The sequence below is a fragment of the Fukomys damarensis genome, unplaced genomic scaffold (assembly GCF_012274545.1).
Source record: "Fukomys damarensis isolate Sample0158 unplaced genomic scaffold, DMR_v1.0_HiC HiC_scaffold_29, whole genome shotgun sequence".
Taxonomy (NCBI): Eukaryota; Metazoa; Chordata; class Mammalia; order Rodentia; family Bathyergidae; genus Fukomys; species Fukomys damarensis.
Window position 1 is genome coordinate 2,459,735 of NW_022900941.1, and position 22,216 is coordinate 2,481,950.

Below are 22,216 nucleotides of genomic sequence, written 5' to 3' on the forward strand. Positions count from 1 at the left end.
TTATTACTAACACTCTCTTGACTTGTTGGTGATCTATTTGTATTTTCTGTTTCTTCTTGAATCAGTTTTGATAGTTTATGTTCTCTCATTTTAAGTAAAGTTACTTGATTTGTTGGCATAAAGTTGTTCAGAGTATTCTGTTCCACTTCCTCTGTATGGGGCATGTATGATGTTATTCTTTAAGGCAGCCATGGAGTCAGGGATGGAGAACTGGGAATAGGACCAATTAAACTAATGGCTCTTACTGTGGTCTGTTTTGTTTCTTTGTTTTTTTACTGTGGTATGTTTTTATTGACCAAATGCTCCCAAGGTTATTGTAAAGTTTTGGTTAATTTACAGAGTTCTGAAAAAGTAAATTCTGACCATTTTTCTTTTTTGGAGTTTTTTCCTTTATGGAGAGATTAAAAACAATGATAGGCTCATACTTTGCCACACTTGTTTCCCTGCTGTCTCTCTAAGTTTTTTGCAAGTGTGTCTCTATGTCTCTGGAGCCCAGTATGACTCCACCCACACCCTTGCCACAGGACCAGCTGTAGAATTGTAGCAAGGTGGTGCAGAAATTGGGGATTTGGGCTCAGTTATACCCTAAGCCACTCAGTTTCTAGCCTCTGGTGTCCTCTTTTATAGAAAATGGTTGTTGAATTGATTAGTACTCGGTAACCTTTACTTGAACTTCATTTACATATTATGTTTTTTGGGGGTATGTTCTATTTATTAGAACTATTTTTCAGTACATTATTTAACTTTCTATAATTAGAGGAAGAAAGCCATAAGAGTTCATACTTTATTTTTTTAGTCTGACAGAATAAATGTATTATACATGTATCTCTTCCAAAGCCAGTGCAGTTAGAAGTTTCTAATTTATGCACTCCATTGATATAACCAAACAGTCAAATCAAAAGGCTGTGCAACATATGTATTATGTTATGCAGAACACCTGGGGCATTAGTTTCTGTGCTAGTCAGCTTTCCGCCACTGTAACAAATGCCTGAGGTAAGCAGCTTATAAAGAGAAAAGGGTTCTTTTGGCCCATGGTTTCAGAGGTTTCAGTCTAGGACTGACTGATGCCATGGCTTTTGCCTGTGGCAGCACCTCATGACAGGAATATGTAGGGATCGAAACTGCTCACTGAATGGCCAGAAAGTAAGAGAGAAAGAGGCAGGGCCTGGGGTCCCACTGCCTGCTCCAAGGGCACAATGCCAGTGTCCTGAGGACCTCCCTTCAGGCTCCATGTCTTAAAGGCTCCACCATCTCCTCATGGCACCAAGGACTTAGAACCAAGCCTTTATCCCATGGGGCTCTAGGGGCTTCCAGATCCAAAACTGTATCAGCTCTCTCCCAGTTCTGTCTGGCTCCAGGGGCCCCAAATAATGCTCCTTCCTTAAGTAATATGGTGGCTCTGGGAGAAAGTTCTGGGTCCTAGGGTCCAGGATTTCTGCATGATAGAGGCAGAGCCCTGGGGGTGAGGGGGCCCATACCTGGGGCTCTGACTACACGCTGTCCTAAAGAAACTTGCTGCCTAAGCTTTCTGAAGGCCTCCACTCCCTGATTCACAGAGTGGATGTTTGTACTTTTGGGTTCACTAGGCTTAGCTTCTATGTGCCCTTTAGTCCCTGGGGCCACCTTTAAAAAAATATTTGTTGAATTGATTTGTGTTGGGTAACTTTGGAATTGGGCTGCATTTATAAATTGGATGCAATCCTTGTGATCACGTGGCTGTGTTTTGAGGCTGATCCTGGGGGGTTAATGAGTTCTTCCCCATGGGAGACTTTGCTGGGTGGCGGGCAAGTCCCTTGCTCTTTGGACCTGGCGTCTGAGTGCCAGTGAAGGCCCCAGGGCTTTCTGTCACTCCAGCCAGAGCCACCTTCTGTCTGGAGTGGAGACTACTGTCTCTTTCATTGGGGAGGCAGAGGAAACTACTACAAAGTCTTACTGAAGACTTTCCAGGGGGTTCTGTCGCTGAGCTCAGGTTCTTGCAGTCTTTGCAGGTAAAATTCCTCTGCTTTTGCTCTCCCTGGCCAGCTCGGGAACCACTGTCTCTAAGGTGGACACTGTCAACCTGTTTTGCAGTGCTTGGCTCTTTACTGGCTAGGGCTTAGGCTCGGGTGAGGGCTTTCCTGGTGCGAGAGTCCTAGGTGCCATTTGTGACCACAGGCTCTGGGGGAGGCAGCACTGTGGAATGTGGCTTGTGTGGGCTCCATCTTCAGTTTGCCACCCCTCAGCTGGCCCAGTGTACACCACTCCTCACCACGGCAAGGGCCTCAGGTTGCCTCCTGTGCAGGTGGCTGCCTGAGCCTCCTGGGTTCCCCTCCCTGTCACGGTGGACACCTCGGGATGTTCAGGACCTTCCTAGCTCAGTCCCCTCCCCAGCTGGGACCCAACAGAGCCAGCCTGGAGTTCACTAAGCTGCCCCCGCGCACCGCGCAAACAATATCCTTCTATTTGGAGTTGACTCGGCTGCCCTTTGGAGATCTCAGCGTGTAACGTGAGCTCCTGTGGGCGGAGGTGGCCGCGCCCCGATGCTCAGCTCCAGCTGGGGTCCTGGGGCCCGAGCCCCACCTGACTGCCGCCTGCACTCCCCACTCCACGCCATCCATCCAGCTATGGCAACCCGGCTGGGTGCGCTGGCCACTTCCCGGCTGTACCGGAGACGCCAGCACCGGCCCGGCCCGCCGGCCGCCGCACCCAGGTAGGTGGCGAGGAGCTGGGCGAGTCCCTGGGACAATGGCAGAAGGCTGGCTTGACGCCTGGCCTGGGAAGCCCGCCTGGGTCTTCCGACGATGGCCCCGGCACCAGGCTGGGCCTGGCTGCCCGCTGGAAGTTGGTTCTGGCGTCCTCTGTGATCAGCCTTTGTGAGCAGGACGAGCTGAGGATGGCGATAGAGCAATTGACCTTTTCACCCCTCTTGTGGATTTCAGCTTGGGGGGATTTTGTTGTCACTTTGTAGAGGAGTAAATCTCCACTCAAAGTGCTCAGGGGTCTTCTGGACGTTACCCCGCCAAGGACGGCTGAGATGTGATGGGACCCTGGCTGGATGACTGCTTCATTCATAGGAGGGCTGTGGGTGCACGCGCCTCCTTCTGGGTGGGGAGGTGGGGACGGCAGGGTACAGGGTGGTCCTCGGATCTCAGAGGATGGGCTAACAGGCGAGGAGGGCCTTGAGTGCATGGGGGGCTTGGGCAACCCCCCAGGGGCCAGCTCTGGGGACAGCTGGGGAGAGGAGTAGTCAGTGGCCCCAGAGGAGGAAATTGAGAGGGCCCTGAGGGAGCCGGAAGGGAGCCTGGAGCAACAGTCATAGGGGAGGCTGAGGAGGCTGGAGGACAGGAAGTCCAGTGGGGCATGATACTGAGAAGTGGACTCCCGTGTGCCCCAGGTCAGAGGAGGCTGAGACTGCTGCAGACGGGCAGAGGGAAGGGGTCAGGCGGGGTGGACATTGTGGCTACGGAGGGGCCATCTGTGGAGCTCCTGCTGGGCTCCTATCCGTAGGGCCATTGCTGCCGGACAGGGTGGGCAAGCTCATTGCTCAGGTAGGTAATCTGAGGCTCAGGAAAGCAGGTAACTCACCCGAGTGGCGCGCAGATGGAGCGGGAGCCCCGGCGGCTGGGTCCTTGCAGGGCTCTAGCCATCTGTGCGAGACCTGTGATGCCGGGGTGGCCAGGGCAGGGGTGGCCCGGAGGTCACACTGGAGGGAGGGCTTCGGAGTCAGGGCAGCACAGCGACATGGCCAAGACGCCAAGGGGGCCGTGGGCCGACAGCGAGAGCCGGATGGAGGCAGGTGCCGTGCACACCATGTACACAGTTTGGGTTGTTTTGAATTCCTGCTTCTTCGTGCCCTTTGCCAGTCTGATGTCAGTGTGACGCTGGAAGTGTCTTTGATAAAAGAAAAGGAAGCTGCCGGAGCAAAGAGGTGTGCCTGGAGATTCGGGAAGAGCGGGGGCTTCGGGTGGGCTTCGGGACGTGGGGTGCACGTCTGATGGCAAGATGCATGGGGTGTACGGTGGCCCTCGAGGCCCGTTGGCTTTCTAGCGTCCTGGCAGGGCACGGGGCTGGCTTTGTGTAAAGTCCCGGGTGCTGCATGCAGCCCTCTGGCTGACCTGGTGGGGCCGGGCAGGGAGAAGGGCCTGGCCGTGCTGGGGGACACTGGCTCCAAAGCCCCCCTGGGGCTCTGAAGGCAGCCTCTGAAGGCTCAGCCCCTGGGTTCAGGCCTGGGGTGGCCGGCACTCAGCAAAGTCCTGCTGCACAAGGAGGGGAGGGTGCTCCTGGTTATGGCTCCTGCTCGGGGCTGGGCTTGCAGGTATTGCCTCATTCAGCCCTCCCAGCGATCCTCGGTAACAGCGAGTAGGAGCCCATTTTGCAGATGAGGAAGCCGAGGTTTGGAGAGGACCTTGCTGCAGCTTGTGTGGCCAGGGGTGGAGCCAGGTTTGCAGCCTGTTCTGTGTGTGGCGTACACTGCAGGCCTGACCTCTGGCCAGGCAGACGTGGCCTCAGAAACGTTGCCTGATCTCCTGCGTGACCAGGCCACCCTTCCCAGGCCCTCACACTGTCTTTTAGGCTCATGGATGGGACGCTGGGATGGAGGAAGGTCTGGGGTTAGTGAAGAGTCTGGCACCACTCCAGTGTTGTGTGACCCTCCCCAGGTCACTCACACTCTCTGTGCTTCGGTTCCTTACCTGAGCCAGCTGCCTCCTCTTACAGGGACTTGGCACCCTGTGAAGGGCTTCCTCTGCCTTCCCCGAGGCCGCCAGTCAACATGCAGCGCGTTGTCCTGTGTTGTCTGTCTGGGCAGACTGGGGCTGCTAGGAGCAGCTCTGGAGCCTGGCCCTTGGCGGGAGGGGGTGCCGTGCAGCTGGAGGTAGGGTGGTAAGGGCTCCTTAGAGCTAACTGGGCCGGCTTTGTGCTCCCTGCTCTTGGGCAGAATGTGAGGAGGCTGGAATACCCACGTCTCTGACCCCCTGCCCTCCGTGGGGAGCGCAGGCGGCCTGCAGGCGTCCCCTGGACTGGCTGCCAGAGTGGCTGGGAAATAAGAGCTCCCTTTATGCAGCTGTCCTGTAGCTCAGCTGGAAGCCACAGGGCGAGGGGTCCGTGGGTTCCCGCCTCAAACGTTAGCACCTGGGGTCTGCAGAGGACCTTGAAGGCTGAGTGGCTGGCGGGCTGTGCTGGGTTGTTCTCTTGAATCCTCACTCTGGCTTCTTTTCTGGGTCCTTGGAGTGGGGCACTCCCAGGCTAAGCCGGGGGGGGGGGTCCGGGGTCTCCCCGCCTCAAACGTTAGCACCTGGGGTCTGCAGAGGACCTTGAAGGCTGAGTGGCTGGCGGGCTGTGCTGGGTTGTTCTCTTGAATCCTCACTCTGGCTTCTTTTCTGGGTCCTTGGAGTGGGGCACTCCCAGGCTCGCAGTCAGGACTTCCTGTTGATTTCTGATCTCTCCAAGAGCCACAGGTCATGTTCACAGTCAAGGGTTGGAATGTTCTTCCTGTCGCTTTGGGTGTGTCCTCCACACAGTGCTCCTGGGGAGGAAACCTTGGCCGTGCTAACCACACCCAACCCGGCCCTCTCGGTGGCTTGGGGTGGCTCATCCTTGGTCCCTAATGGCCTGCCTGGGCCACCTTGTGGAGACCAGCGGGGAGCAGGAGGACTGGGCATTGTCTGCTGAGTACCTCAGCTCCCTTTCACTCTGGGCTCTTCCTGACTCCTGTTATCTCTACCCCTGCTTCTTTGATCCTTGGGTCGAAATATGGACGCAGGTGGTGGCTTTGGCCCCCAAAGCTCGAGGTAGGCGGAGACGCACAAAGTCCAGCATGCCTGGTAAGTTTTGTTAAATAGCTTTCTGGTCTTGCCCTGCCGCCCAAGGAAGACAGGACATCCTAACCGGAGAGTCCTCCCAGTCACCAGGCTGTCTCCGTGGGCATGACCTGCTGTAACACCCTCGGTCCACCGCCCACACCAGGCCAGAGGCGGTTCCTTTCCTCCTCTCCCGGCTCGTCTTGTCCTAAGACTCTCTTTCCTGTGGTCCACAGGCTGCAGCACAGCCCCACAGAGGCCACACTTTCCCCTCAAGCACTTTTCTCCTGACGTGCGGCTGACAACCAGTGATGGAGAGACAGGGTCCCTGGGAGGCAGGACAGGCTGAAAGGCATTATCACAGTTCGTGTGCTCACGCGGTGCTGTACCCACGGCAGGTGTGACCAATCGAGGCATCACTCCCCAATAGTAATCCCTCTTTGCCCGGCTTTCCAGGCAGCAACCTGATTAACCCATTGAGATCGATGATTTAGACAAAACCTGCTTGCTGCCCCCTGGCAAAAGGAGTGGACCTCAGTCTCAGAAGGGACTGCAGTGGAGGCATTCGGGGCCACGTATCTGTGGAGTGTGACCAGCCTCTCCCAGGCCTGTCTCAGGGCCCTGGACTGGACTGAGGATGGGCCTGGCTCGGTGTGGTTTCCCTCTGTACACAGGGATGCAGCCCAGGACTTCTAGTCCATGCCCGAAACCGTGGCTAGTCCCGCACCCTGCATACACTGTTCCTCTAAACATTGGGTGCTCAGAATGGCACGCAGTGTAAAACTAGTGACTTATTAGCCGGCTGTGGTGGCTCATACCTGTCGTCCCTCCGGGGAGGCTGAGGAGGGGGATTGCGAGTTCAAGCCCAGCATGGGTAACTTAAAGAAACCCAGTCTCAAAATGAAAAATGAAAAAGGGCTAGGGGTCTAGTTCAGTGCAAAGACTCTAACTTCCTCCGGTGCCTTAAACAAACAAGCAGAACACAACAGCATGAATTATTTATTTCTAGAATGTTTTCTTTCCATCTGTTTGTTGATTTTGGTGCTGAGGCTGGAACCCAGGGCCATGCACGTGCATGTCTCCAGCCCTGGGACAATGAATGTTTTTAGTGCTGAGGGGAGATCCAGGGCTTCCCACGTGCTAGGTGTGTGCTGCACCGCTGATGAGCTGCAGGTCAACCCCGAACTTCCCACGTGCTAATTTCAGACCCATTACGGTGGGTGGCTGAAGCCCTGGAAAGTGAAACCGTGGGGGAAGGGGAAGCGCTGTAGTGCAGCCTCCCAGAAGCAAGGCCACGCTTACCCTGGGAAGGACGCTACCTGCGTGGGTGGAACTCGGGACCTTGCGCCTGCGAGGCAGGCAGTGGAACCACTGAGCTAAATCCCCAGCCCTTACTCTTGCCTTCTTCGCGGTGAGGTGGTTACACTTTGGGGGGCGTTGTCGATTTGACACTAACTCATGATGCCGCGGAAGGAACCACTGGCCTGACGTCTGGGTTCCAAGCTGGTCTCAGTCACCTGCTGTGTGAGCTTGGACGAGTTACTTAATGTCTCTGAGTCTTTTACTTTGTTCTCTGGGACAAGGACAACCAATAGTAGTGGACAGTTGCCTCGAGGAATAAAGGAGGGTGAGAATACAGTCTGAGCCTGGGTGGTTCTGTCCTCTGAGCAAGGGGTGAGAAGAGAGCGCAGGAGCGCTGGGGTGGCCTCTGACCCCGAGAGAATGGCACTGTGAAGACTCAGCGGCGACAGCGTGGGGCCTGGGTTGGTGATACAGGCAGCCGGTGAGCTGTGGAGTGTGTGTCCCTCATCTGACCGTCCTGAGCTCACCTCGAGACTCTGGCCCTTCCCACTGGGGCTGTGGGCAGGAGAGAGGGCCTCTGCTCTGTGTTCCATTGGCTCTGGCCCCGTAGCACGTACCGGGCTGCTGCCAACCCTGCGTGGGACTCTCTGTGGCCTGGCAGTGCGGTTCAGCCGGGAGGCTCTGCAATGGGGCGGGTTTCCCTCCGGCTTTGCCCATGCCCCGTGGGCCTTGGGCACCTGTGCTCTGCTCCCACACGCGTGCCTGGAGATGCCACCTTGGATCTGGATGCGCACTGCGTCACAGTGCACGGGCACTCGGGTGCTGCTGCACACGGCAGTCACAGGAGGGAAGCGTACGGGCAGCTGCCCCGGGTGCCCGAGCCCTTCTGCTGCCGGGCACCTGTGGAACCCAGGCTGGCCTGGGGTGGAAAGCACTGGGCGCTGTTGAGCAGGGGCGTCCGTGCGGTCTGCCCCCCGGGCCCCCCGTGCGACCTCTCTTCTCCTCTCCGCTCTCCAGTAACATGTCCAACGCCCTGGCCAATGCCGAGTGCCAGCGCTGCCAGGCTCGCTTGGCTGCCGCCGAGCGCATTGTGAACAGCAACGGGGAGCTGTACCACGAGCACTGCTTCGTGTGCGCCCAGTGCTTCCGGCCATTCCCGGAGGGGCTCTTCTATGAGGTGAGCATGCACAGCCGGCTTGCCGGGAGCCTGGGGCTGCCGGGGCTGGTGCCAGGCCCGAACGGCACAGAGCCTGCTCAGCACCCCTAGGTGGGCATCCTCACCTGTGAGCTCCTCCGGCTCCTCGGACAGGTGTGGGGAGTAGGAAGCCCCTGCCCTAGCAGTGCGTGCCTGCCCTCGGGGTCCCGCAGTGAGCCATCGGATGGTGTGCATGTGTCTGGACGAAGGGTCCTGGGTGGGTGTCAGTAATCAGGAGAGATCATGCCGGAGGGGACCACGCAGCTGGCAGAAGGACGTCTGGCAGAGGGCACAAGCACAGGCCCCGTAGTGGAGCCATGCAGGGGTTCTGGGGGGAGCAGCAGGAAGCAGGGCAGAGAGGTGGCTGTCCGCTCGCCCTGTGCCACTGCATGGGGCCATAAGCCCCTCCCTGAAACAGACCGCACCAGCCGGGGTGGGGAACCCTGGAATCCCAGCATCTGCATAACGTGAACAGGATCCCTGTGGTCACCGGGCAGAGGACGGAGGACAGGCTGAGGGTGGTAGGGACAGGAGTGTAGAGAGCAGGACTATTGCTGTAATTCAGATGAAAGTGAAGGAGCCCAGGGCACACACCTGGCTCACAAGAGAAAATGATTAAATCTTCAATTGGCAAACTGCCGTTAAACATGGCCATTATTAAAAATGAAGTCGTGTACGTGCTTGGTGCAGCGACATTTTATTAAAACAAAGGTAAGAAATACTTCAAACTCCCTGCCTCCCGGTTACTTTGTTATACTTCTCTATCGTCTACGCTTTGGAGGTTATTTCCGCGCACTGTACCTGTGCTGTGGGGACCGCGGTCTCGCAGCTCCGCGCTGGTGGCTGCTTCAAGTTGGCCGGGAGGGGGTTCACGCCAGGGCAGGGGCGCGCACCAGGCCTGGGGGGCTCTCCCGCTGCCCTGTGAGGAGCCAGCTGCTGTACGTCTGCTGGGGAGCAGGGGCCAGGGCCGTGGCTGCAAGCATTTGCGGGGGGCTCTCGTGGTAGACGGCTGTGCACAGTGGGGACTTGCAGAAGTGTTGGCCCCGGGAGAGGCTGTGGGAGGGGCGGGATGGGCAGAACTCGGAGGACACAGCGCCGGAACAAAGCCTGCCGTGCTGAGGGAGATAAACCCCACCACCTCGCCAGCTGCTATCTAAGGAGACATTTACTCTAGAAAACAGGAAAACCAAGTTTTCAAAAAAGACAAATATTGTCAACGGAGAGGTAGGCAGAGGCAGGCTTTGGCCGCCACACGTGGCCCTCACTGTCAGATGGCTACGGCCACGTCCACAGTGGCTCCCGTGGCTGCAGGGCTTGGTGGTTCTCCCCGGTACCCTTTCACGGGTTCCCTCCCTTTTCTATGGCCTCCTTGAGTCTTCTGTGACCTCACAGGGAGCTGGACTTCTCACACAGAAAGGACGTGGGAAACCAGGCAGAGTTCAAACTTGCCCTAGTTCCTGCCCAGCTGGAGCCCCCCCAAGCTCTCATGGCCCCCAGGGTGAGATTCTTAGTGCCCAGCCCCGGCCCTCTGAGAGCTGGCCTTGGAGTTCCTGAGGCTCCACCGAAGGCTGTCGTGCTGCACCCACATGCGGCACGGGCCAGTTGCCCACTCAGCCTTGGTCCGCCTGACAGAGGCCTGGAGGTCTCCTCAGAGTGCTGGATTTGTGCTTGTTTTCTGTCTGCCCTTTGCAGTTTGAGGGCCGGAAGTACTGTGAACATGACTTCCAGATGCTGTTTGCTCCGTGCTGTGGATCCTGTGGTAAGGGCCGGTGACCGTGACTTCTGTGCTGCCAGCAGGTGGGAGGGGTTGTGGGCCACACAGGACCGGCCCACCTCGGGGGCTCAACCTCTGAGGACCACGCTCCAGGCCCCATCGGGTGCCACCTGCCTGTGCCTCGGACCAGGCTGGGCTTGGGTGGGGGGTGAGAGTGGCCGGGGCTTGGGAGGGCTGTGCCCGGCCTGGCAAGCAGGGCGTCTTCTTCTCCAGGCGAGTTCATCATTGGCCGTGTCATCAAGGCTGTGAACACCAACTGGCACCCAGGATGCTTCCGCTGCGAGCTGTGTGATGTGGAGCTGGCTGACCTGGGCTTCGTGAAGAACGCGGGCAGGTGAGGAGGCTGAGGCCTGGGCAGACAGGAGGGCCCGAGCCGCGAGTGAGCCCCAGCTGCTGCTCTTCTTCCTTCTTGCGAGAGAGCAGTAACCCCAGCCCACAGCGCAGGCCGCGGCAGAGAGGGTGAGCCTGACAGGTGAAGCCCGCCCTGGACAGCGAGGGTGTAGGCGCAGGAATAGTAGCGGGGCCGTGGCAGTGGATGGACTGGGCCTCGAGTTGAGCTGACTCCCCCTGGCCACCCACGGTGTCGGCCCCTTTCCTCACCTGTACCCACACGGCTGAATGCTGGCTGACTCGGCTCTGAGTCCAGGGCCACGAACCTGGTTGGTAAGTTCTCACCCCTGCCTCGCCCCCTGCGGCCTGGCACCCTGCCACAGGATGACGGGGGCCCTGTGGGGTCCTGCTCGTCAGCTGCCTGCCCAGCAGCCCTCCCTGCACACACGCCAGATCTTCTGGTGTCTCCATGGCCCGCTGCTCCATGGCCCTGGGGGCACTGCCGAGTCCTCCCCTGTACCACACCTCCTCCCGGTGGACGCAGCTCCTCTCCGTGTGAACCCCACGACCTCGCGGTTTCCTCCAGCCTCACAGTGTACTTGGTCACACTGCTCTTCTCCCTGGTGGGTTGTTGGGGGCTCAGCCCCTCTTGTCTGCCGGTGACGACTGGGTCTCAGGCCTCTGGACAACGCCTTTGGTCAGTGCACCACGTGCCATCTGCAGATGTTCAGATGCAACAGGTCCCACACGGAGCTTTTGCAGATCTCCAGGTCTGCTCCTCCACCTGTGTCCCTGAGTCAGAACAGGCAGCACCACCTTCTAGAGACACCGTCGCCGTCTGCCTGACACCTGCCCTCTCTGGCCGCTTGCTTCCCTCCATTGGACCTTCCTGGTGTGGTCCACAGTGATCGTGTCTTCTGCACATGGCTACATGTCAGTCCTGGGGTCTACGGGGCCAGGATGGTGTCTGACATCCAGCAGGTTGTCTGTGCAGGACTGTAGGGGCCAGAGGACTGGGCCAGTGCCGATCTGCAGGGTCACAGATGGGGTGTGTTCTTGGAACGAGTCCTGTGGCTTTCCTGAATTAGGGCTTGCTCAGGGCCACTGCCCGGCTGGTTGGGAAAATCAGAGGAGGCTAAAGTGCTTTGGAAAGTAAAGCGTGGGAGGGAGCAGAGCTGCTGTAGTGATGGGCAGGGCAGCACCTGCAGTGCTGAGTGCGGAGCCGTTCTTGGGGCCCTCCTGGCCCTGGCTGGCCCATAGAACCCCACCATGTGGGACTTCGGAGTCTGTGTGAGGCAAGGACCCCTTAGGGCCGCCAGAACCGCTGCACGGGAGCTGTGGTGCTGCTTCTGTCTCTGACCGTTTGCCAATCTCAGGCTGAAAGGAAGAAAGTTTTGGGGAGGGCATCACACTGAGCAAATAACAGCCTTCTTCATCTTAAAGCTGCGGTTATGTTTGCGATCAGCGCTGACAAGTACACAAAGGATGTTAGGGAGATGCACACACGCTACCGAGCGAAAGCGCAAAGAAGGGCCAGCCTCTTGGGAGAGAGTGGGGCTTAGGGTGCCCCTGCCGGGCCTGGGTTAGTGGGAGAGAGGTTCCCACACTTGCCCCTGCCTGAGCTTGGCTCCTGGTGACTGTCCACTGTGCCGTGTGCTCGGTGAGGCCACTTTCTCCTGCCGAGGCGCTCAGGACGGTCAGGGTACAGCCAAGTCTGTGTGGGTTTATAGCAGGTGGATCAGGAACTCAGTGCCGAGCTGGACCGCGCTTGCGTGGTGTCACACGGCAAGCCGTCCGAAATACATTTACGGCATTGGGCTGTAGTTTAGTTTTCGTCCCCTAAACTCAGCAGGGTCATCTGGCAAAGGCATCCCAAAGGGACCTCAAGAAACCTTACACTTTAAAGGAAATATTTGATGCCTTTCCCCTGCCACTCCACTGGGACCCACGGTGCCTCTTCTCCCGGGCCCCGTGCAGCCCTGCGTCTTTCTGCAGGGCTTTTCTGTGGTGGGAAGGAGGCTTCGAGCCTGGTGGGCGAGAAAGGAACCCTGGCCCCTCTTATGAGGGCAAAGTGCCCGAGATCTGGGTGCTTTGTTTAGCAGGGCCAGTGCGGTCCCTGAAGAGGGGTGGCTATTCAGTCTCCTCTTTCTAAGGCTTTGCTTGTGGTTAAGACTGAGCTTGGGGCTGGGGGACTTTGGGGTTCCGACCTTGGAGGGAGGGGCCGGAACCCGCTGAGATTTCAGGTTCCTCCGCAGAGGTGCATGGGAGACGGTGGGATTCCCTTGCCCCGTCAGGTGGCACACGCCCCTAAAGTTGTGAGCCAGGGGCAGTGCCTTGCGACTCACAGCTCTGATCTGGCACTCAGGGAACTCTCAGTTTTCCCCTCAAAGCTGGCGGGTGGGCCTATGAGCCTTTTGCCACAGAGCAAGTTGCACAGAGTGTGGCGGAACTTCTCGGCCACAAAGAAGTACATGACGGGGTCCAGGGCCCCGTTTAGGCTGGTGAGGCAGGAGGTGATGCGGTTGCCCAGGGCCAGGATGCGCTGAGCGGTGCAGGAGGTCTGGCCGCTGCTGTAGTGCAGCACGTAGACAGAGCGGTGCACATGGTAGGGCACAAAGCAGATCAGGAAGATGGCCAGCACGATGGCGATCATGCGGACGGCTTTGCCCTTGAGGCGCTTCTCCACTCGGGGGCCCTGCCGCAGGCTGCGGATGATCAGCAGGTAGCAAGTGATGGTGGTGACAAACGGAAAGGTGAAGGCCACAGCCAGGGACGCGAGGGCATTGTGGGAGGCCTTCTCCCGGTACAGCTGCAGGCACACCACCGTGTGGTTGGTCTGCACCGTCTGAGGGCTGACCAGCAGCGGGGCCATGGCCACGGCCACCACCACCCACAGGAATGCGCAGGCCAGGTGGGCGTAGAAGGGCCTGCGCAGCTTGAGGGACTTGACCGGGTGCACGATGGCCAGGAAGCGGTCAGCGCTGATGCAGGTGAGGAAGTAGATGCTGGCATACATGTTGAGGTAGAAGAGGAAGCCAGTGAGTCTGCATGGGATCTCCCCAAATGGCCAGTGGTTCCCGGAGAAGTGGTAGACGAGGCGGGTGGGTAGGACTAGCACGCAGGATAGGTCGGCCACTGCCAGGTGCATGAGGAACACGTTGGCTGGGGTGCCTGACTTGTGGTCCCGGATAAAAAGCCACAAGGCCAGGGCATTGCCCACGAAAGCCAGGATGAAGTCCAGGAGGTAGAAACAGGCGAACAGCATGTTCTCCAGTGGCGTCTCCTGCCCACATTGCTCCGCGGTGGCCGGAGAGGAGATGTTGGTCAGACTCAGGGAGGCCACCTCTAGCCCATTCATGCTGTGGCTGGAGCAGAGCTGTGGACGGGCCTAGAGGGAGCAGCAGACAGGTGAGGGTGACCCCGGGTCAGAAGTGAGCCACTGAGCCTTCAGCACCTCCTGACCCTGATTTGAGGAGAGCAGAGCTACTCCAGGACCGGCATTATCAATGGGCCTACTCGCTTCCTGCGTGAATGAGGTAAGTAGAGACAAGAACCATGCCCCAGGCCTGGGCTTGGAGGTCCCTCACCGTACAGCGCAATCCTTGCTGAGCAGGTGAGGGCCTAGGGCTGCGGTGGCCCCAAAATCTAAAGTTCTTCCCACCCTGCACCCTTATCTACTCCCTCGGCACAGTGGAGGGGAGGAGCAGTGAGCCCCGCCGTCCGAGGCTCTGGCAGGAAGACGAGGGCCCCACATTTTCTGTTCCACACCCAGATGTGCTCTTGGAGCCCCTGAACCCACAGCTGCTGATGTGGACGTAGGGTCTGTTCCCGAGAACCGCTTGCATGGAGTTTGCCAGTTCCTTGCCCTCAGCTGCTAGTCCTGAGCCCAGGACCCTCCCTACCCTGCCTGCCTGGGAGTTCTCAGCAGTTGCACCCCTGCAGGGACCAGAGTGTCACTAATTTCTGCTCCCTGCTGCATCGATCCTTGGGTCTCCACCAGGAGTGCAGAGGGGGCAGTGTCCAGGGAGAGGTCAGGCCTGCTCTGTCCACCTGCACCGGAGTCCCCGTACCTCCTGGGAGCTTTCTGCACTCACCCACAGCTCCACTTTGGATGTCCTAGCAGTGCAGACCTGGCCTTAGCCTGTGCCACAGGCCCGCAGGTCTGTTTTCCCATGCAGGGGTGCTGTACAGCCAAGGGTGGGATCTTCTCACTGAGGGATCTTCAGAGCAGTGAGACTTGCCAGGATTTTCCTCTAGAGATCTGCAGCCCTGAGAGGTCTGGGAGGCCACTGGGGTGCTCACTACTGTAGACCGAGCCCAGAAGCCTGCTGGTCTTGGTAACTCGCCATTTCTACAAGACCTGGGCAGGGGACTCCCTACCCCTTCCCAGCAGGAAAACCCACTTGTCTTGGGTTTAGTTCATTTGAGAGATCTGAGGAAGAAAAGAGTGGTCCCCAGCCCCCTACCTTCCCCTCGGCCTGCAAGTGGGGATGTGGACTGGGCAGATGGTAGAAGCAAAGCAGCTGTATCGTGCGGGCAGACATTGGGGGTTTGGGGTAGGGTTAGGAAGCTGTTGGGCTGGGGATGTAGCTCAGTGGTTCTGCTGCCTACCTTGCAAGTATAAGGACCTGAGTTCGATTCCCCATACCAAAAAAAAAAAAAAAAAAAAAAAAAAAAAAAAAAAAAAAAAAAAAAAAAAAAAAAAAAAAAAAAAAAAAAAAAAAAAAAAAAAAAAAAAAAAAAAAAAAAAAAAAAAAAAAAAAAAAAAAAAAAAAAAAGGGAAGCTGTTGCCAGGCCTGACCCCATCAGGAAGGCTGTTCAGTACCTGAAGGAGGGGCTTGCCTGTGATCGCCCCCACTGTCCGGGGTGGGGTGTTGGTTACTTTTCTCTAGATGCTGAGACAAAATACCTGACACCCAAAGTTAAAGGGGAAAGGGTTTATTTAGCTCACAGTTCATCATGTGATGGTGTAGTAATCACATGCCCTTAGCCGCAGCCTCACATTCCAGATCCAGGCCCAACTGAAAAAGAAAGCCCCCACCTCATCTGCATGAGGCTTTGGGGGACAGCTAAACACGAGCTGTAACATTCTGCCCCTGGCCTCCCAAAGACTTGTGCACATTCCTTTATGCAAAAAATATTTAGTCCATCTCTGAGAGCTGTCAAAGTCCTCACAGTTTCAGCTATTGCTGAAAAGTCCAAGTCCCAAGTCTCCTCTGAGTTTTAAGGTAAACCCTTAGCTGCAAGCCCTCATACAAATGGAAAGTTAAAGGTTTCCTACACGCAATGGCACAAGATAAACGTTTCCATTCCTAAAGTTACGGCGGGTGGGATACACAGCAGTGGGACCAAAGCGAGACCAAAATTCAGCCGAGCAGACCTTAAATCCCACAGTTCCACTTCCAGCATCCCTGGCAATCTGTGGCAAGCTGGAAACTCCAGGGGCTGTGGGTGGCTCTGCCCTGTCACTGCCCGTGGATGTAGCTCCCTCGGCTTCTGTTTGGGGCTGTTCTGCTGTCTCCTTGCAGTTCTCCTCAGATGTTCCATGCTCCTGGATTCTCTACCGTTCTGGGGTCTCCACCGCCCCTTCAGCTTCACTCTCACGGCGCACACGGCCCTCTCAGGGGCCCTGCCTGGCCTCCCAGGCCTTCTTCTGAAATCTGGGTGGAGCCTTCCTGACCCCACAGCTCCTGCATTCTGCATGCGCCTAAAATCAGCGCCATGTGGAGGACGCCAAGGTCTGCAGCCGGCTGGAGCAGTAGCCAGGCTCCTTTCTCTCTGAGCGGTAGGGGTCAAGAGCCTGGATCGCTGCGCACTCCGAAACCAACCCAAGGAACAACTTCTCTAGGTAGCCGCCATTCTGGAAATGTGTTCTGGGGCTTGCATCTCAAAGCCAAATATTTTACCTTTACAACTCTGAGGCTGCAAAGGGTGGAGCCCTGCCGCTTCTGTGATGCCCTCAGGCCATCTTTTCTATTGTCTGGTTTCTTCTCGGCAGTCACGATGTCCTGTGCTCTATCTTCGCTGCCGATGCCTTGCCTTCACCCACAGAGACTTGATGGTAAAACACTTTCTGGGTTGTTTCTGCTTGGCTAGGGTTTCTCCCTCTGTTTCTGCCCCCATCTAAGGGGTTTAGGCTCCTGCTTCTCTGTCCTGTGTCCCTTAGAAATCCCAGCCTGGTCCTGAACTTGCTGGTTCTCTGCTCAGGCTGCCACCGAGCATGAGTCTGAGGAGAGGGTGGGCGGGGCCCGGCAGACCCTTATCACTCTGAAGGCTCCTGGGGAGTCCAAACCAGGGGCTAACTTTGGAAGCTGAGATCTTTACCATCTCTGAAGTCATTTAGGGAAAACTTTCTCTCAATTAGTAAAGATATCTGCCCATACTAGGAGGCACTGTGTCACTTTACTTTGGGCATGTGGGTGAAGTCTATTCATCAGTCCTTTCCCGGAGAGTCCCCACTTTGTTGGCTACCAGGGAATGTGATCTTTTTATTAGGTGGGTTACTTTTTTTTTTTCAGAGTCTTGCTATGCAGTTCAGGCTGGCCTTGAATTCAATATATAGCCCATGCTGCCCTCAAACTCACAGCGATCCTCCTGCCTCAGCCTCCTGAGTGCTGGGATTACAGGCGTGCGCCACCAGGCCTAGCTGAATGGGTTGTTTTCTAAAATAAAAGTGCCTGGGTGAAAGGCTGTTAGGCTGCTGTTAGGCTGCTAGGTCGGCAGTCAATTTCCTGCGTGACCTCATCCGTTCCCTTGTGGGACCCTATGTCACAGTGCGTAACCGGCTCTCGGATGGGAAGTAGAGGATAGGTGGGAACCTACTGCCCTGTGGAATTTAGCAGGGATCTGCTTGCTGGTGGACCTGCCCCCACGCCAGCGTGTCTCACCGTGAAATATATTTTGAGTCAGTGTAAATATTAATCCTTTGGCCTTTACTGAGCTCAAGTGCTCTGGTAAGTGCTATGAGCTAATTTTAGGAGTCAGAGGGGAACTTTTAAGGGTGGCCTGCAGTTATTATAGCACATCCTTCCTTTTACAACCCGTTTATGTTGCGCATGAGCTTCTGTCACAGAAAAGAATCATGCCTGGGTTAGCCGCGGAGGACTGGGGGGTCCTTTTTAGCTGGGCAGGTGGGAGGATTCCCTGTTTCCTTGACGTTGGGGGCACAGGTCTCTAGTTGGGCAGCTGTTCCTTCCAAAAGACGTGCCTGGTATTCAAGAAGCATTTATCTGAGAGTCATAAGCTCCCTCTGGGAGAAGTCTAGTCACATTACAAGGAGTAAAAACAGTAAGAACCTTTCCTAGGGCTGGTATAAAAGCTTCTGGAACCGGAAAGGCCACTGCGACCACTGCTTAGAGACAGGCTGGCCATCCCTCACCTACTGTGCCCAGTTGTTGGTTTAAATATCCTGCCATCCATTTTGTAGGCCTCAGTCTTAGGCTGAGACTCTTGGGTCATTGAATTTTTCTCAGAAACGTATGTTAAAGTGTTGTCCCATGAGGAGACGATGTAGGAGCAAGTAAAATGTTTGAGCTTTTGAAAAACCTGTTGAGTTTTTCCTAGCATTTGGGAGACTGAGGCAAGAGGATTGTCATGAGCTCAAGGCCAGCCCTGGTCACATAGTGACCTCAAGGCCAGCCAGAAATACATAGCGAGACCTTATCTTGAAACAAACAATCGAACAAACAACAAAGAAAGGCCCGTTTAAAGCTTGGTTCCCAAATTAAAATATGAGTATTAGATTTTTTAGATTTTTTGATTAATAAAGGGGTCTTGCTATCTTGCTGTAACCTTGAATTCAGAGATGGCTAAAGCTGGTGATGCCTCAAATCTCCTGAGTGGTTGTTGGTTTGCGGAGGGGACAGGAAGGTGTTGCTTTAATACACCTTGCCCCTGACCTTTGAGTTCTGTTGGAGAGAATTAGGCTAAGGTGTTTTACAGAGGGGCTATAGACTTGGGCCTTAGATCAGAAACTTTATATCACCTCTTGGTCAAACAGTTTAATAACGCTTGGGTACCTTGGCTTGAGCGTTGTTAAGAACGGGCACTTGAAAAGGTATCATCCACATTTTGAAGGACTCTAGTCTATGGATAAAGTGGGACAATCTTGGGAGAAAGCTTGTCCAAATAAGTGAGGCTTCCTCTAAACCCTTGGGGCAATACAGTACAAGTGAACTGGAGATCTTTAGATGCAAAAAGAAACTGACTCTGCGTGGAGAGGTGTGTAGAAGACAATGTGTCATTTTACTGATTGATTGACTGGTTGGTGCTGGGGATCGAACTCAGGTCCTTGCACTTGCGAGGCAGACAGGGGAACCACTGAGCTAAATCCCCGGTCCAAACTACCTTTTAAATCTAAAACTGTAACCACCCAGCATCTTCAGGAGTCTGGGTTAGAATGGTACAGGTCGGGCACCACCACCTCATCTATTAGTCAGAGATCTTGAGCGAGTCCCCACTGGGCTTTTGAATGTCCTAAACAGGAGTCCTTTGAGGGCTACTGTAGTGTCTGAGGAGGCCTTGGGCCTGTCAGTTGTTGATTGCAGGCTGTAATCTCTTTGTAGCTTCCGTTCTCAACAGGTACTGTCTTTGGTGAGGAAAGGGAGTAGGGTCTTTTAGATGAATGAGTATAGATGTTGTCCCTATAACCTGTCCTTTAAACAAAACAAAAAAATCAGCCCACTCTTCCAGATTAACCACTCGGGGGAGGCAGAGCACTGATTTTGGATGGCATTTAGATGAGATAAGATGTCTCGTCCCAGCAGGGCATTTGAACTTTTTGGCATAGTCAGAAGGCGCGAGATAATAGAAAATTGTCCCCCAACGCTTGGTTCTCCATTGTCAGCAGCCGGTGGAGTTGCTGAAGGACCTGACTTTCTGCCCTTTCCGGTCCCTGTGCGTCCCCTTCCCTTTGAGCCCTTGGCTCGTAGTGGATGTCGGCTCCTCCTCTGTCAGTCCCCAGTTAACACGGCTCTGAGGACAGAATTTGGCTGTCAGCCTGGCAACATGTTTGGGAGAGAATTCATGACGGGAAGGCCAGTCCTGTGGAGACCAGGGGCTGTGGCTATTAGCTCCCTTAACATCTGTCTTCCAAAGCTGTCATTAAACCCTTAGGGTCTCTAAAACTGTTTTTGTTCAATCAGTGAAATGATCTGGTTGTAATGACCCCACCTCAAAAGAGTAATAGTTTTCCTTTTTTCACTATGAGCACAGATGTTGGGTAAACACCTCACCAGGCAATTATTCCTGGGTGGGCCGCGGAGGAGGGACGGGAGAAAAGCCTGACCCAACAGTAACTCTGGGGCTGGGGAGCTTATCCGTCAGGCTGGGCATTGTCTCCCCAAACCGCACTACACCAGTGGTAGAAAGACCACTTGGATTAAAAGCTTTCTTAGGGCCGGTCTCTGGGCTTTAGTAAAATAAGCCTCTGGAAAAATGAAAACGAAAAGACGGAACAGCAAGAGGAAGTCAGAGCTGAGAGGTCATGGTAGTGAATGAGATTTATCCTCATCAGTGCTTGTGGGAGTTAACAGAACGACCAGCCCAGAGCCACAGAGGCTGGAGACCCTGTGGCAAGAGCTGACGGTGCTCCCTCACGAGTGGAGGAGCAAACTGGAAAGGAAGTGGAGACAGAGTAGGCCCCACATTCCCGTCCAAGCGTGGGTCAGGTCACACTGCCCCAGTGAAACCTGTTCTCCGAAACTGACAACAGCAGCTGGTGCTAATCACTTTTTAAAAATTGGTTGACAGGGCCCTGTTTTATTGGTTCTGTTTCTGAGACAGGGTCTCCCTATGTAGTTCAATCTGACCTTGAACTGGTGGCAATCCTCCTGCCTCAGCCTCCCAAGTGCTGGGATTATAGGCAGGTGCCACTGTGCCAGGCTTGTCCTGTTTTTTTGTTTTTTGTTTTTTGTTTTTTTTTGAGACAGGGTCTCACTATGTAGTTGAGACTGACCTGGAACTCACTATGTAGCCCAGGCTGGTCTCGAACTCACAGTGATCCTCCTGCCTCAGCCTCCCAAGTGCTGGGATTACAGGCATGCGCCACCATGCCCGGTTTGTCCCGTGTTTTTATAGGAGGCAAATTGTTCCCCAGTCTGTTCAAACACCAGGGAAATAGCAGCAGAGACATAGGCTATCCAGTAAGAAGACAGACTGCCAACCTTAGCTACCTCCTAAACGCGATCATGGGTAACAAGAGCATATGGCAAATGGAGGAAAAAAAGGAAAAGGACAAACGCTCCCTGACTAGGGCCTTACGTCCTCCTGTCAGTCTCGCTGAGCCCTCCAAATCTGAAATTGTTATCTCTGTACTAACTGTAACACTGACCGTGTTGCCTTGTGGAGTTGAAAAACAGACTTGTGGACAAAAAGGAAGAAGTTAGGAGAGTGTTTCCTGGAAGTAAGAAGAGAAAAAGTAGCTCCTGGTGGGTATCCAGGAGGTCCCCAGGGGCTCATCTCTCGGCCCCCAGGTCTGGAACCTTTCTGGGTAAGTGGCACATGTAAACGGCTCAGTTGTTTAGGGACCGCTTGTCCCAGGCAGCTCTGCGGGTTTGAAAATGACCAGTTGACTTCAGGCTCTCAACCAGCCACTGAGAGTGCAGGGTTTAAAGGAAACTGAGATCGTAGAGACTCAGGACGTAGCAGGGAAAGGCTGCAACGCACTTCACAGGGACCAGCTGCATCCCATGTCGCCGGAGGAAACCACTCTTGGTCAAAGGCCTGGTCCACTGCTTTTTTTTTTTTTTTTTTTATCGAACGCGGGTCCTTGTGCTTGCAAGGCAGGCGGTGGAACCACAGAGCTAAATCCCAGCCCCACTGCTTTTGTTTTAAGTGTGGCGACCTCCTCTCTCACACCCCGCCCCCGCTAGCCGCCTGCTCACTAGCTAGCTAACAAAATGGCCTTCCGCACGGGTCGGGCCTCTGCACGGGCCTTCTGCCCATGGCCTGAGCCCTGCTTCTGAGTCTCCTTCGTCTGCTGCCCTGGTGTCCAGCAGTGTGGGCGCAGGCTTCCCATGTGGGACTGCGGACCGATCCCATGCCGTCCATCAGCCCCAGCCGGACCTAGGGACCCAGCCGATGTGTGGGCTGCTGAGAGTTCAGCCGCGGTCAGCCTCCACCGCATGGCTGCCCCGGGCACAGACGGGGAGGCAGCCCCTCGTGCCGGGTGCCGCCTCGGCCGGGCCTGGCTCTCTGTCGCGCACACCCGGCCCCACCCCTTACCTCTTGCAGCTGGTCCAGCAGAAGGGCAGGAGTCTGAGCCCGGTGGTGCTGGTGGTGCTGGCAGTGGGCTGTGCTGCTGCGAGTGGAAGGCTGGCTATTTAAGAAGAAGAGGGGAGGCTGCAGCCCCTCTGGGCCTGAAAGGCTGCTTCGTTCCGGAGGGGTCCCTTATGGGCGGGCTGTCTTCTGCTGCCACAGGGCCCGTGAATATTCCAGTGTGTCCCCAGCCTGTGCACCGCGCCCCACCCCCCGCCTGGCCCCTGGGTGTCACAGAGGCCGAGTGTGTGCCTGTCTCGGGAGCCTGGGAGTGGGCGAAGCTGGGCCGGGTGGGGGCTCTGGTGGAACCGACTGACACAACGGGGCGTTTGAGAAGGGGATGAGTCCGTACAGTGGGGGCCGGGGGAGGGGGGACCAGCCGCCATGGCAACCAGCCGCACTCCCGGGCCGGCTGCGGGGCTGGGGAGCAGGGTGTCCTGAGTGCCCGGGGTGGGAGGCTGAGGAGTTTTGTTCCGCGCGATGAGAGAGGATTCTTTCAGGATACTTGCTGTAGGGTCCTGTGTCCTGCCCCGCATAATTAGGCCCCATTTGGGCACGCAGAATAAATCATGGCCTTTATGT

The 22,216-nt window shown here is 55.9% G+C and overlaps 2 protein-coding genes across 12 annotated transcripts in view; one reads left to right on the forward strand and one right to left on the reverse strand.

Annotated features, from left to right (window-relative positions):
* The window catches only part of Lims2 (LIM zinc finger domain containing 2), a 41,333-nt gene that overhangs the window by 10,542 nt on the left and 8,575 nt on the right, over positions 1 to 22,216 (forward strand). For 2 of the 11 annotated variants that reach the window (XM_010637652.3, XM_033757157.1), the window contains exons 2-4: positions 8,097 to 8,256; positions 9,967 to 10,033; positions 10,262 to 10,382. In XM_010637652.3, coding sequence (XP_010635954.1) covers positions 8,101 to 8,256; positions 9,967 to 10,033; positions 10,262 to 10,382 — 344 coding nt within the window. In that variant the 5' untranslated portion in view covers positions 8,097 to 8,100. Of the gene's footprint in view, positions 1 to 1,822; positions 1,989 to 2,071; positions 2,690 to 8,096; positions 8,257 to 8,333; positions 9,773 to 9,966; positions 10,034 to 10,261; positions 10,383 to 15,495; positions 16,227 to 16,376; positions 16,440 to 22,216 lie in introns of those variants that run through there. The other 9 variants (XM_010637650.3, XM_010637651.3, XM_010637648.3 and 6 more) reach the window with 9 other exon arrangements.
* Gpr17 (G protein-coupled receptor 17) lies at positions 10,377 to 21,876 on the reverse strand. Its single transcript, XM_010637659.3, has 2 exons — positions 21,602 to 21,876; positions 10,377 to 13,766 (listed from the first exon to the last, which is right to left on the reverse strand). Exon 2 carries the CDS (start codon positions 13,734 to 13,736, stop codon positions 12,720 to 12,722), a length of 1,017 nt encoding a protein of 338 aa, XP_010635961.1. The 5' UTR covers positions 13,737 to 13,766; positions 21,602 to 21,876; the 3' UTR covers positions 10,377 to 12,719.

Excerpts from the sequence above, each read along its gene's own strand:
- Gpr17 (XM_010637659.3), bottom strand. The coding sequence starts at position 13,736 with ATGAATGGGCTAGAGGTGGCCTCCCTGAGTCTGACCAACATCTCCTCT.